The sequence below is a fragment of the Tympanuchus pallidicinctus genome, unplaced genomic scaffold, assembly GCF_026119805.1.
Source record: "Tympanuchus pallidicinctus isolate F22 unplaced genomic scaffold, pur_lepc_1.0 scaffold22, whole genome shotgun sequence".
In the NCBI taxonomy this organism is placed as follows: domain Eukaryota; kingdom Metazoa; phylum Chordata; class Aves; order Galliformes; family Phasianidae; genus Tympanuchus; species Tympanuchus pallidicinctus.
In genome coordinates this window covers 39,131,267-39,149,945 of record NW_026294739.1, presented here as the reverse complement: position 1 = coordinate 39,149,945, position 18,679 = coordinate 39,131,267, and the positions used below count along the sequence as shown (strand labels likewise).

At 52.8% G+C, this 18,679-nt stretch overlaps 1 protein-coding gene across 1 annotated transcript; it reads right to left on the bottom strand.

Annotated features, from left to right (window-relative positions):
- Window positions 1-9,723: 9,723 nt before the first annotated feature.
- On the bottom strand, window positions 9,724-13,137 carry IRX6 (iroquois homeobox 6). The gene is made up of 5 exons (XM_052685953.1): window positions 13,093-13,137; window positions 12,067-12,312; window positions 11,837-11,946; window positions 11,435-11,742; window positions 9,724-11,332 (listed from the first exon to the last, which is right to left on the bottom strand). Exons 1-5 carry the CDS (start codon window positions 13,135-13,137, stop codon window positions 10,758-10,760), a joined length of 1,284 nt encoding a protein of 427 aa, XP_052541913.1. The 3' UTR covers window positions 9,724-10,757.
- Window positions 13,138-18,679: the final 5,542 nt, after the last annotated feature.

The window sequence follows — 18,679 nt, the reverse complement described above, 5'->3', positions numbered from 1 at the left end:
GTTGCATCCGAAAGCCTCAAACTCACTGATGTCACTTATTGCACGTTGTTTTTTTTCCCCCTGGTTTATTTTTTAGCATACTTGCGGGCAGAATAATGATTTATTAAGTTACGTGTTTATTATTGTTTTGCTTGGTTGTAACATCTCATTGTCTTTACATTGTTAGCAATGTCAGAGATTTTACAGGGAAATCCAGGGAAAGTACACATTACATGTGTAATAAAGCTGCCGCAGTTTACTATGATTAATGCTGTTACAATGAATACCAAATGAATTAATAATGATGGGGCCACTTAATTTTAAAATGTTGGCATTTGTCTAAATGCTGCTCTGAGAGAGGGCGGAGGAGCTTGGCACGGCAGGAATTGGATGAAGCCATCTTTTCCCTGCCAGCATCCTAGCAGCTTGTTTCACTCCAAACCCTCACGGTCAACTGTTAACATATTCTCTGCCAAGCAGGCTTACGTAAATCCAGGGAACCTTTTCCTCTGCCTGTAAACTTTATGGCCCTTCTTCTAACAAAGCTTTCCATCAAAGCTGTGCTGCTCGTGTGAGTTTGCTCTGGCAGAGGGAGAGCCGCCAGTCCCACAGCCCCTGGGCCACGGGCAAAGGCAGGGGATGGGCAAACAATCCTGGAAGTTTGAAACTTTTGGGTCAAATCACATTGCTGATGCAGGAATGCCTCCCTGACCATCCTGAAGTGTGTTCCTAAGTGCCTTAAGCCTTCCTGCAGCCGTCCTGTACTCCTTTTATCAGGAGGTACTAGCTTTAAAAGTTTTAGAACTAGCTTTTTTTGCCCTGCTAAGGCAACTGGAAGAGCGGAATGGTGGATTGCTCCATCAGAGCCTGCAGAAGAGAACTGTGGTGCAGGATGGTGTTGTGGGCATGTGGCTGTGCTCAGCAAGCTGAAGCCCAGAGCTGGAATTAGCCAAAAGATGCCTGAGGATACACAGACATGGCTGGGTGATTGTGGCAACATTTCCATCCTCACTGAGGGCTGTTTTCACCATGTCTGAGTATTTGGAGACTTATTTTTGTGCTCCATGTGCGAAGTGTTGAGTGTTCTCATAACCTAAGTTTTCAAATTGTCAGTAGGACCTACCCATGAGATGCATGCTTTGTCCAGAGCAAGATGACTTGTCCCTCAGGATTTGCATGAAGCTGAAAAGCTTTTCTCCAAAAATAAAACGAGATACCATGGGCTACTTCAGCCCAAATGCATTTCCCTGTGTCCTGCAGATCAAGGCCCACTTGACCTCAGTTAGGCAATGTTGCCATTACTGAATATGGTGCTTTGCTCTTAGTGGACCAGAGGGATCTTCTGACTCCTACTTCAATTCTGAGTGCCTTCTTCACTGAATTACCTCATTTTGCTCTAGTTTGTATTTCCTTTATTTATTGAAACACCTGGGAGGTCAGTGGCAAGGGAGTCTCCTCCTGTTCCATGCACAGATTCCATGCTGTAGGATTGCCCAGACAGTTCTATGAAGGAATGGAAATGAGCAACCCAGCTGATGTGGAATAGAGCTGCTGTGTTGGTGAGAATGTGGGAAGTGGTTTGAAATCAGCAGTTGCCGGTGCTAAGGTGTTGAGATCTCAGCAATGTTTGACAGCATTTTTCCATGTTAGTCTCTGCTGCACATGTGAGAAAACGCTTCTGGCAAGCACCTGTAAAAGTGTAGTTGTTTAGGAATTGTTTGAAGCACGAACAGCTCTCTGGCACTGTGCTCAGCCATGCTGACCGGGAGCACTGGTGTCCTTGGGCACAGCCCTAGCAGCAGTTACAGCGTTTGGATCCCTACCAGCTCATGACAGACTTCATTACTGCAGCATCCTGGGGAGAGGAAGGTGATTTGACTTCTGGTTTTAGCAAAAATTCCATCGCATCAGCAGAGTCACTGTTGTCCTGGGAGAAAATGCTCGGAGCATTCAGGTCAGCCGCCTGTGAAACATAAAGCGTAGATTTCGGTCTCATCTTTTTACTGCTGCACCTGCAGCTTTGAGCTGAACTGAAGCATGCTGAATGGTTTATTTTCTAGGAATTCTGGTGCTTAGTGGATGATGGATCTCCTCAGCAGTCTGTTCAATATATTAATTACCTTCATTATCTTTTGGAGAAGAGAAGGCTCCATTGAGACCTCATTGTGGCCTAACAGTACGTGAAGGGAGCGTAACAACAGGAGGGGGAATGGCTGTTTATGAGGGTGGATAGTGATAGGACAAGGGGGAATGGTTTTAAACTGAGACAGGGAAGGTTTAGGCTGGATATTAGGAGGAAGTTTTTCACATGGGGTGGTAAGGAACTGGAACAGGTTGCCCAAGGAGGCTGTGGATGCCCCATCCCTGGAGGCACTCAAGGCCAGGCTGGATGTGGCTCTGGGCAGCCTGGTCTGGTGATTAGTGACCCTGCACATAGCAGGGGGTTGGAACCAGATGAGCATTGTGGTCCTTTTCAACCCAGGCCATTCTATAATTCTATGATTCACCAGTAACTTTACCAGAAGCATATATTATGTGGATGAGTCTGAAGCTGTATGTTGGCTGCTGTTGCATTTCCCTTACCTGGAGATCTCAGAAGGGGATGTTCTGGCAGGGTGGACCTGCTGGGTGCCCATCCTGCAGGGATCCATCCTGTCACCCTGTCGCAGTGGTTCTGAGCAGGGCAGCAGAGGGGAGCTCTGAAAGGAGGAGCTGTGCTGCGCTCGGCAGCAGAGAACGGCCCGCAGAGCTGTGCAGAGATGTTTCTTGGTGCGGGCAGAGGAGCGCAGACAGGTGGTGGGGCTCGGAGCTCACAGACTGCGGCAGTTTGCACTTCAGGGAGGAAACACTGGGTTTTCTTTAGCACAAAGCAAGCCCAGCTTCCAGATTTATCTCGACTTCGTTGGTCACAGAGGAAGGAAGGTTTGACAGCGTGTGCTCATTACGTTCTGACAAACAGCGAGCGGGCGATCGGCGTGCAGACGGAGCGCGGTCACTAACGAGGGCCGCGGTGCCGGCGCGTCGAGCGGCAGCGCCGTGCTGTGGGCCTGCATGTGCTGCGGGCTCATGGCCGTGCGGCCGGCCGCGCCATCGCTCCCTGCACCATTGGCTGCACACGCAGCCCTTTGTCTGCTGCCACCGATGGGGAGCGGCGCGGCCGCAAAAGAACAGTTTGGTTCAGGCGCTGCGCTTTATGAATAAATTGGATTCTCCTTACGGCATTATTAACCTGCTGTATCCTGACGGGCTTAGGGGAGATTATCGTGCGCTCGAACAAATCAGCATCCCCAGATCCACACAAATACTGGGTTTTAACAAAAATATACTGTGATTAAGGCACACGGCGGATCAAGTGCAGCCCGACTTACTCCAGGTGCAATCTCATTGATATCCGTGGGTTAAAAAGCAATTTTTACAACTTAAAGCAATCAGAAATCAGCTTAGCGTACAGACTTACCGGACCAAAATAAGGCCCGAGAGACTGTATGCTAAGCTGATTTCTGATTGCTTTAATTTTTTTAAACTTTTATCAAAGATTAATGGTCAATTATCTGGCAATCTGATTTTCTGGTACAGATTCCATTTGCATAATTTCATAGACACTTAAAATATGACCAGGCTCTAATCATTTTGAAATGGGTTGAAGCACGGCTGGGTATGACTGATCAAAATCAGCCACAATCCTGGAAAGGCGTGTTATTGCTACAGGAACAAGGGGCATTTGAACAGGCTGTAGTCTGAGCAGTAAACAATCGGTTTAGATCTTTTTGTTGTTGTTCTCTGCATGGCTAAATGTGACTCCAGGGCTAATGGGCAAAAGTATGCATTCACAACTTGCTTTCCATTGGGGTTTCCATTACGTGCTTAAACGCTGCTCTTCCCACGGATATTCCTGCCATTTATTTGTGATGGCTGCAGCAAACTGCGTGCACAGGTTGAAGTGGAAAGTGCTTGCAATATTTGCCCTGCAAACTAATCTCTTCTTAACTCGTAAGGGTGTGGAATGCCGGTGTTCTGTAATGTACGTGCAGCTGCCTGGATGATAGATTAGAAAAAAAAAAAAAAGAAAAAAAAAAAAAGAAATCCTAAAATGTTTGTACCTCAGGATTAAGGACAGTTCGCTTCCCAAAAGGCAATGAGGGGCTGCTTTAAAGCTATTTTTAGGCAAGGGAGGACCATCAGATACTCTGTGTATCTGCACCTGCCACCGGCCAGGTGATGATGAACTTTGGGGTTTCTTTTCTTCATGTTCTTTAAATCCTGGTTTGATCTTTAAATCAGGTGAGCTTCAGAATGGGAGGAGCACAGTGGCACCTGGAGTGGCACGAAGCAAGAAGAGATGACTCAAATAGAAAGAAAAAAACAACAGTTTTCTGATTATCAAAAATGATAAGTGTGTGTGTGTGTAAAACTCCATTCATTCACTTATTCACTTCCTTCCACCAGGGATCTCCTTACAGAGCTCTCTCCTGGTTGTATTCATTTCTTTCATTGTTTTGCAGCATCTCTGGTGGGGTGGTTGTTTTGTGCAGCACCATTGCTTTGTACTGCTGACATTTCCTCCCAAAACATAAACAAAAGGGAAAGAGATGTTGTGAGGGAAGAATTTCACTGAATTATTAAGACATTAACAATGTCTTCTAACATTTCAGAACTGCCTGATAAATGTAAATTTCTATCTCTATATTTTATATAAAACACGTACAACTAATATAAAACACCACTGCAGAGTGCACCTCGAAGTCCAATAGAAATGAATCTGTTATCTTTCTCTACCATTTAACTGCACCAGGTTTTTCTGCAAAGATGTGGTGTTATGTATGGATTTGGATCTGAAATGTCTCAAATTCAGATATTCAGGATCGGTTACCAGAACTTTATGGCACTGATCGGGTTTCTGGGAAAGAGTCCCCAGGGATTTTGTTCTGGTCCTGGCAAAGCCCCGTTGGCAGAAGTTTCACGTACATGAAGCAGACAGGAGTGGGGGAAGTTGCTGTTAGTGTATTCACTGGGGTTTTTCCTGCTGGAATTAAGCAACAAAAAAATTGTCCTCAGGTTTGGTAGCTTCGTTTGTTTCTTAGTTTGTTTTTAATCTTAAAATACGGTCAAGTGAAGTGCTGCTGTGGGATGCTGTAGTCTTCGCAACAGTGAGACAAACCCCAGCTGTGACTCTGCAGTCTGGGAGCACTGCTGCAGTCACCGTGCAGGGACAGAAGTGTGAGCAGTTCATCCTGGGCAGCACCCATCAGAGAATCCCCTGCGATCTGCTCAGGAGCAGGGCTTACATTCTGCTTCCCATGTATGTAAATGGGAGCTGAATAAGACATCAGTAAGAGTTAAGCAGCAATACGAAGTCATTTTTATTGCCAGGTCACTCAGTCCCAAACAAATCAAGTAGGAAAAATGTGTCATTTATCAAGATAACAAACAGGTATATCCTTCACAAAGCCCAACACTCCCTCCAAGGAAGCAAGCCATGCACATGGGACACGACTGCAGGCAGTGTGGCTGGTGTGGTGCAGGCTGTGTAAGCACCTGCTGTGAGCCAGCTGCAGCCCGGAGCTCCTGCTCATGTCTTTGGGCATCTCTGGAGGGAAAGGTCAGGGTCTGCTGCTCACTTTGATCAAGGTAAAGTTGTGACCTAGGATGTGGACTAACAACTGCTGCTAGCAGAGCTTTGTGGACATGTCTGCATGCCAGAGCCTGGGTGGCTAAAAGAGTGATAGAGCTCTGCAGCAGAAATTTCCTTACCATTCTGGTGTGTGGGTTTCATTTCTTGCTCCTCTACTTTTGATGCCAACACTTGTTGAACAACCATTTTGGTCCCTGGACCTCTGGAGAGGATGCTCTGGGGCTGCTCTGCTTGTGGGTGGCACAGACTTCTTTCACAGTTTATATAAGGAGGCAGTAGCATGGGCACTCATGTTTGCAATTGGCTGAGATACATCATTTAATTTAACAAATTAGGAAATGGTGGGCATGTGGTTGTGTTCTCTCATGGTGACTACAGGAGCATTGTTTCCATAAGAAATCTGACCCCAAATTTTATTTCACCAAAGAAAACCCAGAGCACTCTGAAAGCAAATCCAGGGCCCAGCATCTTCTGCTGGGTGAGGCTGAAGGAGCCAGCTTCTCCTGGGGCACTGCGTAATGCAGTGTGGCTCTGTGATTTGGGGTGAGGGAGTGACAGAGAGCCTGTCACTGTTATTAACTTCTGGAGTTAGGCTCCAAATACAATTGCCCCTACGACTACATTCTTCCAGTGTAATTACATTTGATTCATTTATGGAATTCCATGTATTATATCTGTAGCTCCAGTTCTCAGTGTGTGTGAAGAGAAAGTGAAGTTATATTATCACTGCAATTGAGAGGAACTAGGACAAGTCTTATTAATTTCCTGCCACAGAATACTGAGTAAGCCAATATTTTATGGGAAAGTTCAGGGAGAAGAGTAATATATGTTACATTTCTGAATTCTACAGGATACTCAAGGAGTTTTACTGGCAATTGATTTTTCTGCAGGTAAATTGTGACCCTTGATAGGCAGATGGGCCCCAGATACAGTGCCTCTGTGAGATGCCTCAGTGAAGGTGTGATGTGGGGGAACAGGAATGCATCAGCTCCCTTTGGCAGGTGCTAAGGAATGGGACATTTGAAGTCCTGCTGGCAGAAGCTGCCTTCCCCCAGCTAAGGCAGCCAGCACTGCTTTACCCACAGTACTCTGGGTACTGATGGCTCACAGGAATATTTAGCAAACAAGTGTCTGATTAAAAAAAAAAAAAAAAATCCCTCATTTGGCATTTGGTTTGAGAAATCATTTGTCTTTACAGACATTAACTTTTACCCACTATGTCACTGTCCGGTGCCTCTCGTGGTTCACTAGGGAAGACCTGAACACAGTGATGTGGAGGTGATATTTTTCTGTTACCCATAATGAGCAGCAGTGGGATTGGCTATGGCAGCAGGGAGCTCCAGCACTGCTTGTTTCATGGCTGGTGGATATATTTAAGATGTTCCATTAAGCAGCTAGCTATGGAGGGCATCTTGGAGGTGTTTTAAGTGGATGATGTGTGCCTTTAAAATAGAGAGAATCCACTTGGATGTGTCATCTAAGCCAGGCAAGGGCTTGTGGCTGCAGCGTTACGCTTGGGGTTAAGCATGATTCAACTCCCATGCTTCTTCACACTGCTGTTCCACACAGACACTGCAGCCAAGCACCTGGCAGGTGACCAGGTTGTCCCCAGTAGGGCAGGGGCTGGAAGTCCCTCAGCCTGGCCAGGTTCCCAGGCTCTACCAAGGGCATGGGGATGGGAAACACTGCTTTCGTGTCTGCTGGTGTTGTGCTGCAGCACTTGCTCTCTGGTCACTCTCTGATCACTCTGTGCCCCAAGCTGCTGTATGGAGAGGGAGAGCTGGAAAGCGGCTGTCTTCACAGGCTGAAAGCTGCCCATATTCAGATTGAAGGCGCAGTGCCTGGTGCTAAGATCAGCTGCCTTATTGCCCAGACACTGCACAAAGAAGAGCAGATACCTTCTGAAGCACTGTGCAGATGGCAAGGAAGAAAATCTGGTTTTCTGGGGGCTCTCAGCAGCCCCAGAATGACCAATGTGCTGCAGGCAGCGCTACAGAGCACACCTTGGTGCACAGAGCTCTGTTGGGGTATTTTCTCTTCTTTAGATGAAAAAACCAGCTTTTGGATTCGGGCTAAAAAAAGTATTCATCCTGCTAAGTAGATTGAAAGAGAATCCAGATTAAATAAATCATTAAATCATTCCAGAATGTTATCCACCTGTTCTGGCCTGCAATTTATTTTCAGATGAACGTTAGGTTAAAAAAAAAAAAAAAAAGCCACAAGTAATATAGTGCCTTTCCCCAGCAGATGCTTTGGGCCAGAAATGGCATTTGGCCCAAAAGCTGTTCATGCTGCCTTTGAGATTGTGTTGAACCAATTGCTGCAGTCCATTGCTTCATTACCTCAATATCCATGTAGTTCTACAACTTCTGCTCCTTTAAGGAGGGATCTCCAAGTGCTGTGTTTCTCGTCCTGTGAGAATGACAGAATTGTCCCTGCTGCCCTGGGCGGCTCTGCCCTTCAGGGGAAGGACAGCAGGGCACCAAGCAGAGCAAGGGCTGACATCCCGCTCCTTGTCACAGCCGCTGTCCTGGTGTGGGGTGTAGGGGTGAGTGAAGATTTCCTCTCCCACCCTCCAGCAAGGGGAAGCATGAGACCAGGAGGCACTGAGCCAGGCGGTGCCTTGTGTCCAGGGCCATGCCGTGACCCCAGGGACAACAGGAGTGCTTGTGCTGGTACACGAGGGACAGAAGCACAGCGAGCAGGTGCCCGAGGGCAGCGTGGGGGACTTGGGGAAAGCGGTCGGGAATTATGTTCTTCTCCAGCTCTCCCCTACCTCCCTCCCACCCAGTCGCAGAACTCGAGCCCTCCTTCACATCTCCCCGGAGCGCCTTTCTACAGCTTTCTCCTCCCCCCCGGCGCCCACCCCGTTACGAGCCGTCGCTTTTGCTGACCGCAGCAGCCCGCGGGCGGGAGGAGCGGGATGGCGGCCCCCGTGTGCGGGGTGCAGCCCGGAGGGGCCGCCCGGGGAATGCCGCTGCCCCCGCCGGGCCGTGCCGCAGGGCGGGTCACCGCGGGGCCGCAGGAAGCCCGGGGGGGCCGGGCAGAGCCTCAACGTCTCGACCGCACAAAGGCGGCCTTTCATCGGCCCCCGCACCGCCGAGCCCCTAATTGTCTCGGAGAAAAGTTCATTAGCGAGCGCGGCGCGGCCTTTGAGCGGGCGCAGCGGAGTGTGTGCGGCACCCGGACCGCACCGGCGGCACTGGGAGCGGCGGGGGGAGGCCGGCACTGTCCGCTCCTCGCTCCGGGCGGTTGTCGCGGGCCTTACGGCACCGGGACGGTACGCCCCTCTGGAGCCCACCGAGCCCTATCCCCCGATCCGTGCTCCGCTCCCGGTATTTGTTCTCCGTCAATCCGAGCTCTGGTTTTTAATCAAAACAGTATTCGGAATATGATTCCGGGAGATTATATTTGGAGAGATTTGCGATACATATCTTGCCGGCGTGACAGATTGCAGAGGAGTCCTGGGCGGGCGGGCGGGCGGGATAATCTGCATCTCGCTCGCTTGACCTTTAATAAAAAGGGAGGCAAAGTAATAAAAAACACGAGTCTTAAGGCTCCCGGAGGGTACCTTCGTGCCTGCCTTAGCAGCATCCCAAAGCTTCCCGGCCCCGCCGAGCCCCCGCCGCCCCTCGGGGCGCTGCCGGGACGGCTCCGGGGCTTCGCCTCCCGCGGGCGGCTCCGGGCATCCCGTCCCCGCAGAGCCGGGATGGAGCCGCGTGGGGACCCTGCGCTGCGCTCCTCGGGGCGGCACCCGGCCTCGCCGGTGGCACAGGAGGAGCGGCCAAGTCGTCTTTCGAGAACCCTCCGAAAGGGCCTAATACTCTTTATTACAGGCCCTAATCCTTCAAATCCCACTTGAAATAATGTTTATCTTTTTGCAGCTTAATTTCCCCTACCCTAAGCTGCGGGTCACTGCGACACAGCGCGCTGTTACCGCGCCGCTCGGGGTCGCCCCGGGACCGCAGAGCCCCGCGGCCGCGCGCTCCCACCCCACCTCGGCCCGGCCCCGCTGCCCCTCCGCTGCCCCAGTCCCACGTCCGCACCCCCAGGAATTCCCTCCGCTGCCTTCGGTACCTTGGGTAAACATAGAGAAGTGTACTCGATATTCAAGATTGATTTCCCTGATTTATTAAGGCAGAATTCATTGGACTCTATTGACCACAAATGACTTAATGTAAATGCTGACCCCGGTGAACTTCGAAATGGCAGGTATCGGCTTGATCTATAGATGACCTCTTAATTACCGCAGTTATTAATTTAAATTATTGCCACTGCTTCTAGAAACAGGAACAAAGAAACATTCTTTCCTCATCCCTGCTTGGTTTATTAGTTCGAACACAAAGTGTTTGATGACACTTCTAATTAAACAGAAAGAATGCAGAGATGCGGTTTCCCTTTTTCGGCCGTCCCGCGGAGAGCAGCGCTGCCCGGGGCGGAGGCGGCGGCCCGGACCCACCGAGGTCGCCCGACCGCCGCCGCCCCGTCCCCGCCCGGAGCAGCGCCGAGTGCCGCGGGGTCACGGCGCGGCCGGGACAGTGCTGCCGGGGACTGCGCGTCGTGCGCCGCCGCTCCGAGCAATGGAACCAGCGGGTTTGGGGGGAAAGTAACAACAAAAGCACGACGTGGGGAAACGGGAGAAAAGCTGAGTCTCGGTTTTGGTAAAGACATCAATCGCGCGTATTTAACGAGCGGCATCGAGGTCGGAACCGCTACGCCCGCCCTGCGAGCAGCGGTGCCCGCCGTGCCCGGGCCGGGGGCTCGGCGCTGGGCAGTACCGGGTCTTGCTTCAGGGCGAGAGCCTGGCTGGAGCCAGAGCCCCGCCGCCGGCGCTCAGGAAGGAGCAGGCGGCCCTGCGGGAGCGGGGGGAGGGGGAGAGGCGGAGTGAGCGGCCCGGGACGGGCACCTCCGGGACGCGCCCGGCCGGGGCAGCGCCGGGAGCGGGGCGGAGCGGGCAGCCCCTCACCTACCTCACCTCTTCAGCACCGGCCTGAAGGCCGTCCGCAGCCGCTCCAGGCACGTCCCGCCCGGCTCGGCGCCTCCCGGGCCGCCCCCGCCGCCCCGCCCGAAGCCTGCACAGATACACGCAGCTCGCGGGGGCTCCGCCCGACCCGGCCCCGCCGCATCCCGGGCCGCCGGGCACGATTCAGGGCCGCGGGCGCGCAGGAGGCGGCAGCCCCGTCCGCCCCGTCCCCCCCGCCGCCCCGCCGGCGCGGGTACCTTCGCCCGCCGCGTACTGGCACGGCTGCCCCTGGCCGCGGTGGGACGCGCAGCTCCGCGGGACGGGTTGGGGGCTGAAGGCGGAGCTCCGGAACGGGGCCTCTGCGGCCGGAGGCAGCTCCCCCGCCGCCCCGCCGCCCTCCTCCGTACCGCGACCCTCGGGGCTGCCTCTGCGTGCCGCGTTGGCCCCGGCCGTGCGGGCCAGCGACCAAATGCGCGGCTTCTCCGGGGACGCGTAGGGCGGCGGCGGGGCGAGGGCAGCGGGGGCTGCGGAGGGGGCCTGGGGGCAGGGGAAGGCGCGGCACGGCCCGGGCACGCTGCAGGCGCTCCGCGGGGCCCCGGTCAGAGCCGCGCCGGGGCCGGGGGCTTCCTGCAGAGAGCCGGGCCGGCCCTTCGCCGCCTTCCCCGCCTCCTCCTCGTCCTCATCCTCCTCGTCCTCCTCCTCCAGGTCGTCCACGTCGCTGAGTCGCAGCTCCTTGTCCTCCTTGCAGCTCTTCCGCTCTGCTCAACATACAGCGGGAAGGGGCCGCGGGTCCTTAGGGCAGGTGCGGGGCCCGGGGCCTCTCCGCGCCGCCCGACCCGTCCTGTCCCGCCCTGCCCTACCTCGGCCGTCGCTCCCCGCGCCGAACTCCCCGTCGTGCCGCGTGCCGTCCTCCTTTCTCTCTTCCCCCGCTTTGTTCTTGGGAGACCAGGTCATCTTGTTCTCCTTCTTGAGCCGCCGCCGCGCGTTGGCGAACCAGGTGGAGACCTGGGTGAGGGTCATCTTGGTGATGATGGCCAGCATGATCTTCTCGCCCTTGGTGGGGTACGGGTTCTTGCGGTGCTCGTACAGCCACGTCTTCAGGGTGCTCGTCGTCTCCCGAGTGGCATTCTTGCGCCGGGCCGAAGCGGTGAAATCCACTGGCCCGTACCTGCGGGAGCGGCGTGAGGGGTGCCCGACCCCATCCCGGCCCTGCCCGCCCGGCTTCCCGGCCGCCTCCCCGGGCGCTCCGGCGGCGCGGTTACCTGTCGTACTGGTACTGCCCCAGGGAGTGCTCGTACGAGTAGTAAGCGGCGGGCTGCGTGATCCCCGAGTGCAGAGTGCCGGCGCCCTCCTTGATCTCATACTGGGGGTTCTGCAAGGCAAGCGGCAGCGGTGGGACCCCGACCCCGACCCCATCCCCGGCCCTCGACGGCCCCGCAGGGCTGAGACGCGCCGCCGCGGCCGTCGGGCGCTCCCTCGCTCCCTCACTCACCAGCGCGGTGTAGATGGCGGCGGGCTCGGCGCTGTAGGGCAGGTAGTTGCCGTAGCCCTGGCCGGCGGCGTACGGGGCTCCGTACATGCCCAGCGCCGCATTGAGCTCGGCGCGGCCGGGCGCCAGCAGCCGGCTCTCGTACGGGGCGCAGCACAGCGAGGCGGCGGCCGGCGCCGAGGACGCATCCGGGCCGGAGCGGGGAGCGGGCTCGCAGCAGGACGCGCCGGGGCTGCCGGGCACCAGGAACTGCGGCGGAGAGACGGGGCGCGCTGAGCGGCCGCGGGGCAGCCCCGGAGCGGCGGGGGCGGGCGGGGGCGGGGGAGCGGCGGGGAGCGGGGACGCGCGGAGCGGAGCGGGCGGAACTCGGAGGGAACGGTCGCTCTCGAAAATGGCAAAGGATCCGCGCGGTTCCCCCCTGCCCGCCCCCCTCGGTCCGTTAGCATCGATTTCAAGGCAAGAAGTCGCGATTACAGTTAATTCCACAATAGACAAAGCAGTAAATATGTCAGCTAACGCAATCGAAGGCACTCGATTTCAATAAGTTGAAAGGGACGGCGAACTTCCCGAGCGGGGGAGGCACACGCACCTCGCCGTGCTTGCGGCGCCCGAACCGTCCCACCCAAGCCGGGGCGCGGCGCGGGGCGGCGGTGCGGAGCGCCCCGGGGTGCGGGGTCCGACGGCGGCTCCGCGGGGAGCGGCGCCCGGGGAGCGCGGCACGGAGGGACGGAGCGCGCGTGTGTTTGTTTGTTGCGCTTCCGAGTGAGCGGTGGAAGGGGAGCGGGGGCAGGAAGCACCGGTTTCCCAAACGCCTTTCGCTGTGCGAACTGCGAGCTATTTGTTTAAGCCTAACACGACACGAACGAGACATAAACACACACGCACATTTTTTAAAAAAAGGCTCCAGATGTGCCCTTTTAAAAAAAGACTCTAAGTAAGGGAAAGGGAGGAAAAAAAGGGAGGGGGAACAGACATCTGGACGGCAGCAGCGGAATCTGAACAAAAGTGAGTGCTGCTCACTCGCCTTACCTGCGAAGTGGTGCTGTAGGGGTATCCGAACTGGGAGAAAGACATAGCCGCTCCTTATTTTTGGACCATAGGCAATATTTTCCCCCCAAGATCGATTGTAACTAAACCCCGCTTCAGGATGCACCTTCTCACACACACATTTCCACGTATGGCTTTTTTTTTTTTTTTTTTTTTTTTGCTCAATTATAGATGATTGCACTTAAGAAAAGCAGCCCGACATCTGAGGCGGGGGGGGCTCCCTGCCTGGGTTAAACAAAAATAAAATCGGCTGCCCCCCGCTTCCCATCGCTTTGAATAAATATGTTTGGATAGAGAGAGTTTAAAAAGCCACCCCACATGTATAAAGAGTTTAAGTGCAAAGGGGCTTTTTTTTTTTTTTCTTTTTTTCCCCTCTTTTTGAAGGAGGGGGGAAATCACGTCGGGCTCGCAAGACACGGACCCGCTTGGTGCATTATTTTCTGCTCTATAGGTCTCGAGCGTTCCGCGGTGGGCGAGGAGCGGGCGGGCTGACGTCACGGGCTGCCGGCAGCGGCGGGCAGCGGCGGGCAGGGCAGGGGTAGGGATAGGAATAGGGATAGGGACAGCGACGGGGGAATGCAATGGGGCAGGGGCAGCTGTACGGGTAGGGATGGGGAGCGGCGGGCAGAGGCAGCGATAGCGGTAGCGGGTGCGACGGGGCAGAGGCCGGCAGCGCCCGCAGCCCCGCGGTGCCGTCCCGTTGGGGCGGAGGCAGGCAGCGAGTGTTTCCCTGTTGGTCTCGCTCCTTTTATTTTTTAAGCAATCCGAATTTGACTCCGGGGGAAAAAAAAATTGTGATAAGGGGAGAAATCGCGGCACTGAGTGAGCTTGTTTCCCCAGGGCTCGGACGGAGGGCAGGCGGTGGGCAAGCGGCTCCGCCAGACTCCCGACGGCATCCTATTGCCGTCCGATCCCCGGTTACCTCCGCAGCGGAGCGGAGCCGGGCCCGGGTCGTGCCTCCCTAGAGGAGAGGTCGGGGCGGGTAGGGGTGGATGGCTGCCCGCAGCCCGGCCCAGTCCGCACAGCAGCGCCCAGCGGCACCGATTAATTGACGGCAGCGGCCATCGTGCGGGTTTGCCTTTGAGGCGACATCCGCGGGTGGTAAACGGGGATCCCCCTGCGACGGGCCCGGCCGCGATTCGCTTTCTGGGGGAAACGAACAAAACTAGAAATTGAAAGGGGGAAAAGAAAAAAAAAAAAAAAAAAAAAGGTGAAAAAAAAAAAAAAAGAAGAAAAAAGAAAAGCCGACAACTTTTCCCCGTTCCGGCGCTGGGCCCGGCGGGCGGCGGCCGCTCTGCCCGTCCCGCTGCCCGGTGCCGCCCGGTGCCGACGGGTGGCGCTGCCGAGCTGCGCGCCGGGCCGGGCGGGGCGCTGCGCGGGGCTGCGGGGCGGCTGGGAGCGTCCTGACGGAGCACCTCTGGGGAGCATTACTGCTAATTATTTAATTGCGAGAATCCCTCTGGGGGAAATTATGCTAATTATAAAGTAATAAAACCACTTGTTCTAAAGCACTTCATTCAGCAAAATTGAGGGTATTTTTCCTTCTTTTTTTTTTTCCCTCTTTTTTCTTTCATTTGTTAATTTATTCATGGTTTTTTATTTTTTATTTTTTTATTTTTTACCAGCACGTGTGTTGTCTGCCCAAAGAAGCAGGCATTGTGTATTCCAACTTTAGTTGTGCGGCCAACCTGAGTGCATCTCTGGCTGCTGGGCATGCTCAGCTGAGCCCAGCTGTGATCCATGGCCATGCTCCTGCAGTGCTTGGCCCTATGGAAGTGTTTTGCCGCACGCTCCGTTCCTCCCTGTGCCCAGGAGCTACCCCATGAATTGCCCTTAGGCCCCGGCTGCGGCCAGCAGCAATGAGGGCTCTGCCTTTTCCCAGCTGTCTGTGAGCAGCATCTTGAGCTCAGCCTGGTTCTGTGCTTTGGGAAGCAACGTGCAATTTGCTACTTTCGTTGCAGGGAAACAGCTTCGATTCCATTCTGCTGCCTCTCAGAGAAGCATAACTGGTGAACTGGTGCTGTAAGAGGTCACTGCAGATTTCTCTTTATCCAAACTCATGCCATCCGTGCCCCACTTAAGCTGTCCCCACATGTGCCCAACACAGTGCCTGTTCTGAGTTGCCCAGCCAGGGCTGTGACTGTGAGCACAGGCAGATCCACAGCAACCCCCTCAACTCACAAACTTCTGTTCCTAACAGAGAGGAGCACAACAGTACACATTTCCCCGAGCTCTTCCTCTAGAAGCAAGGCAGGAGTTCAGATGCAGCCCACATTGTGATTTTTGGTGCTTTTACAACCACCACCATTTGTTTTAGCTGTGATACCTCTTTGCTTAGAGGTAATTGAGAGGAGCAGTGCATGCTTTGCAGCAACACAAACACAGGCGCCGATAACTGTGAAGGAAATAATAAGTTAATTGACATAAGCGTTAGAGCAGCGGCTCTGGGAAGGAAGAATAACGTTCTGAGAGAGGCAGGAACAAAGCAGCTTCAAAAACAAGCAGCAGAAATGTGGTGGAGAATAAAGTCTCTTTATATTTTAGAATATGGGGGGATTCTTTTGGCCGCATCTTTTTTTTTTGTACTGAGAAAATGAAAATTCTTCAAGTCCATGCATGAATAAACAAGTACAGCTGGGCAGCATAATACATAATTTATACTGATCAGTCATTGTAGATTTAACTGAATAAAGCCAAAATGAACACTAATTGTTTTGACAAACTAAAATAGTGTATATGATGGTGCATTGTGCAGCTCGCTGGGCACTGCCCTTATCTCAGTGGCTATTGTCAAGACCGATTTCTGCATGAGAGGCAGAAAAAGATGAAACAAATTAGGACAGTATTAAGATTAATATCTTGTTGGAGATAAAGCATTTTAATTGCTTAGCATACAAGCAGAAAATAGAACTGTTTTCAGGACAGAGGGGAGAACTGGCACAGAGAAGCGTGGGACACACGCTGGTGTGGGGCAAGATGTAATTGGGAGGATAAAGTGCTGCCCTGTGAACTGGGGGAGAAACACGAGGGGCTGGGGGGCTTTTTTAGAGCAACTTTGGAACACAGTGGGAATAACTCTGGTTGTCTTTGGGCATTCATACTCCAGAAGGGATCATCAAAATGGTGTTGCTGGCTAGCTGTGCACCTATGGCAATTGGAGGAGCTGAATGGTTTTGCTCCACTGGTGTCGGATGCTCCTGCACTCTGCCACGGTGCTGGGAGGGTTGTGAGGAGCACAGAGGGGAGGGGCAGTGACAGCCAATGGAGCCATGGGCAGTGTGGTGGCCTTGAGTGGACCTTCACTTTGCTTGGCCACTATGGAAAGGCTGCTTTGTTAAAGGAGCTGTGCAGCAGGGTGATCCATGGCTCCTTTGGCACAGCTGAGCTGGATGCCAGGCTCACCTGGTGCTGCTGGGCACCACACCATGCAGTGTCTCCTTGGCCTCTGCGCAGCTGCTGTGCTGCTGGAGAGAAGGGGCAGTCTGGGTGAGTGGGCTGCTTCTGAGCTGGAGGCTCTGATCTGTATTACTGCAGGTATCGTTCATCATCTTTGTTCTGTGGCAGTGAATGACAGTTTTATTCCATTTCCTAGTCTGCTCGCTGTAATTTCCAGGATCTATGCTTTAATTAGTGTGCCGGTTACATGCGATGGTGCCTTATTTTCCATGAGTTATCACCAGCTTACGTGCCCCATTAAACATGGGGATTGGAGCTGCTGCCTTATTTACCTTCATTTGTAATTTACCAAAACCCAGCCGTGTTTGCTGCACACTGGAAAGAGCTGCTCTGATAGCTCATACCAGAAACCAAAAGCACTTAACCTAGGACACCTCATCCCAGCCCATCAAATCAGCTGTCCCCAAGGAGCCTCTCCCTTAGTTCAAGCCTGAGCGAAGGGCTCAGCCTGCTGCTCCAAATAGATCTGAATCTGCCCCTGAAGGAAGGAGCAATGAGCAGGAGCAGGAGCCCTGCTGTCACCCTGAGGTCCCTTGGTCCCGGTGCCGTGCACACAGGATGCATCCCCACATCCTCCAGTGCCCCCGTCCCCCTCCAGCCATGTTCTGGAGGTGCTGAGGGCTGGGCCAGCTGCTTGGGGAGGCAGGGACCGCTGGGGAGTTCACACACAGGCAGCGCTAATCTACAATAAATCTCATAAAATCAATGAAAATATGGGAAGTATATCATTTTTAAAGAAAAAACACATGAGACGTGGCCATTAAGGGCACAACCATTCTAATACCTGTGTCTGGTTGGAACTGCAATTAAAAACATTCCAATAATAAATCTACTCTCAGTCTCACTTAATGCTTTTAACTTTCTTGAAAGTTCAAGCTGGTATCCCAAAAATGTGCCAGAACTTTCACAATGTATTTTATAGACTCATAAATAAATATGGCAATTAATCTAAGCTATATTTCTTTCGTATCCGATGACAATTTATTATGACACTCACTCATTCGGTGCACAAAAACTCTAATGCACTTAAAATCGGATTTCAAACCAAACGTTTTATGGGAAAATATAGTATTGATCATCCATTTAAAGATATCATGTGATGATTCATAACCTGCTATAAAAAGGATCTTACGAGGACATTCAGAATGAGTTCTGTGGACCATTCTCACCACAAAATCAAACTTACGAGCTCTGTGGTTCTCGGTGATGTTTTATATTTCTGTTTGGAGTTTTCACCTCTAACGTGATGGTGGTTTATGGCCGATAGCAGCACTAAAATAAAGCATTTTGCCTATCTATGTGAACGTTAAATATGTAGAGACTAATTTGTTAAATATATACCGGTGCTTCTCCTCAGATTTACAACATCTACTCCTTTCAAGGATAATTTCCACTATTTGGGGTACATTAATCCCACGGTCTGTGCAATACGCTTCTGCTAACGGGTCCGTCAAGGAGGATAAAATAGGAAATGGTTCTTTCTAGCTTTGTAACCAATTGGTGTCTGCATCTGTGGATGTGCCAGGTCCCTGCCCTGCCCGCTCTGCTCCCATTGGGAATGGTGCTGAGCAGCCCTGGGGCTCGGGGCGATGCCCTGCACGTACCTGTGCAGCAGTTGGTGGCAGCCAGCGTTTCATCTCCTCTCCGAGGTGCTTAACAGGGTGATGTTTTCCCCTTTGAACAGCACGCAGTCCTTGCCAGCCTAATTATTTTGCAGATATTTCTCCTTGATGCACAGGCTTTGGGTGGTGACACCAATGCTTGGAGAGACAGCAGAAGGAAATAAGGAGTGAAGGCTGAAGCACTTGGTTAAAGAAGAGTCTCATTTATAAATCAATTTTAATAACATATTTAAAAGCTCTCACATTTGCCTTTAATGTGTTTCCATTTCCCCCTTGGTCATTAATATTTAAAATATTTTTCTTTACTGATCTTTTTTCTATTGTGTCCTTTCTAACTTTCCTTTCTCTCTTTAATCTGCAAATAGCGAGTTTTGGAGAAATGCATAATCCATGAGAAATCCAGATAATGTGATACGAGAAAAACCTTCAATCCCATGAAAGAAATTTCAGAGGAGTTGAGTAATTGTTAGAAAGTTGTTCCAAACATTTTA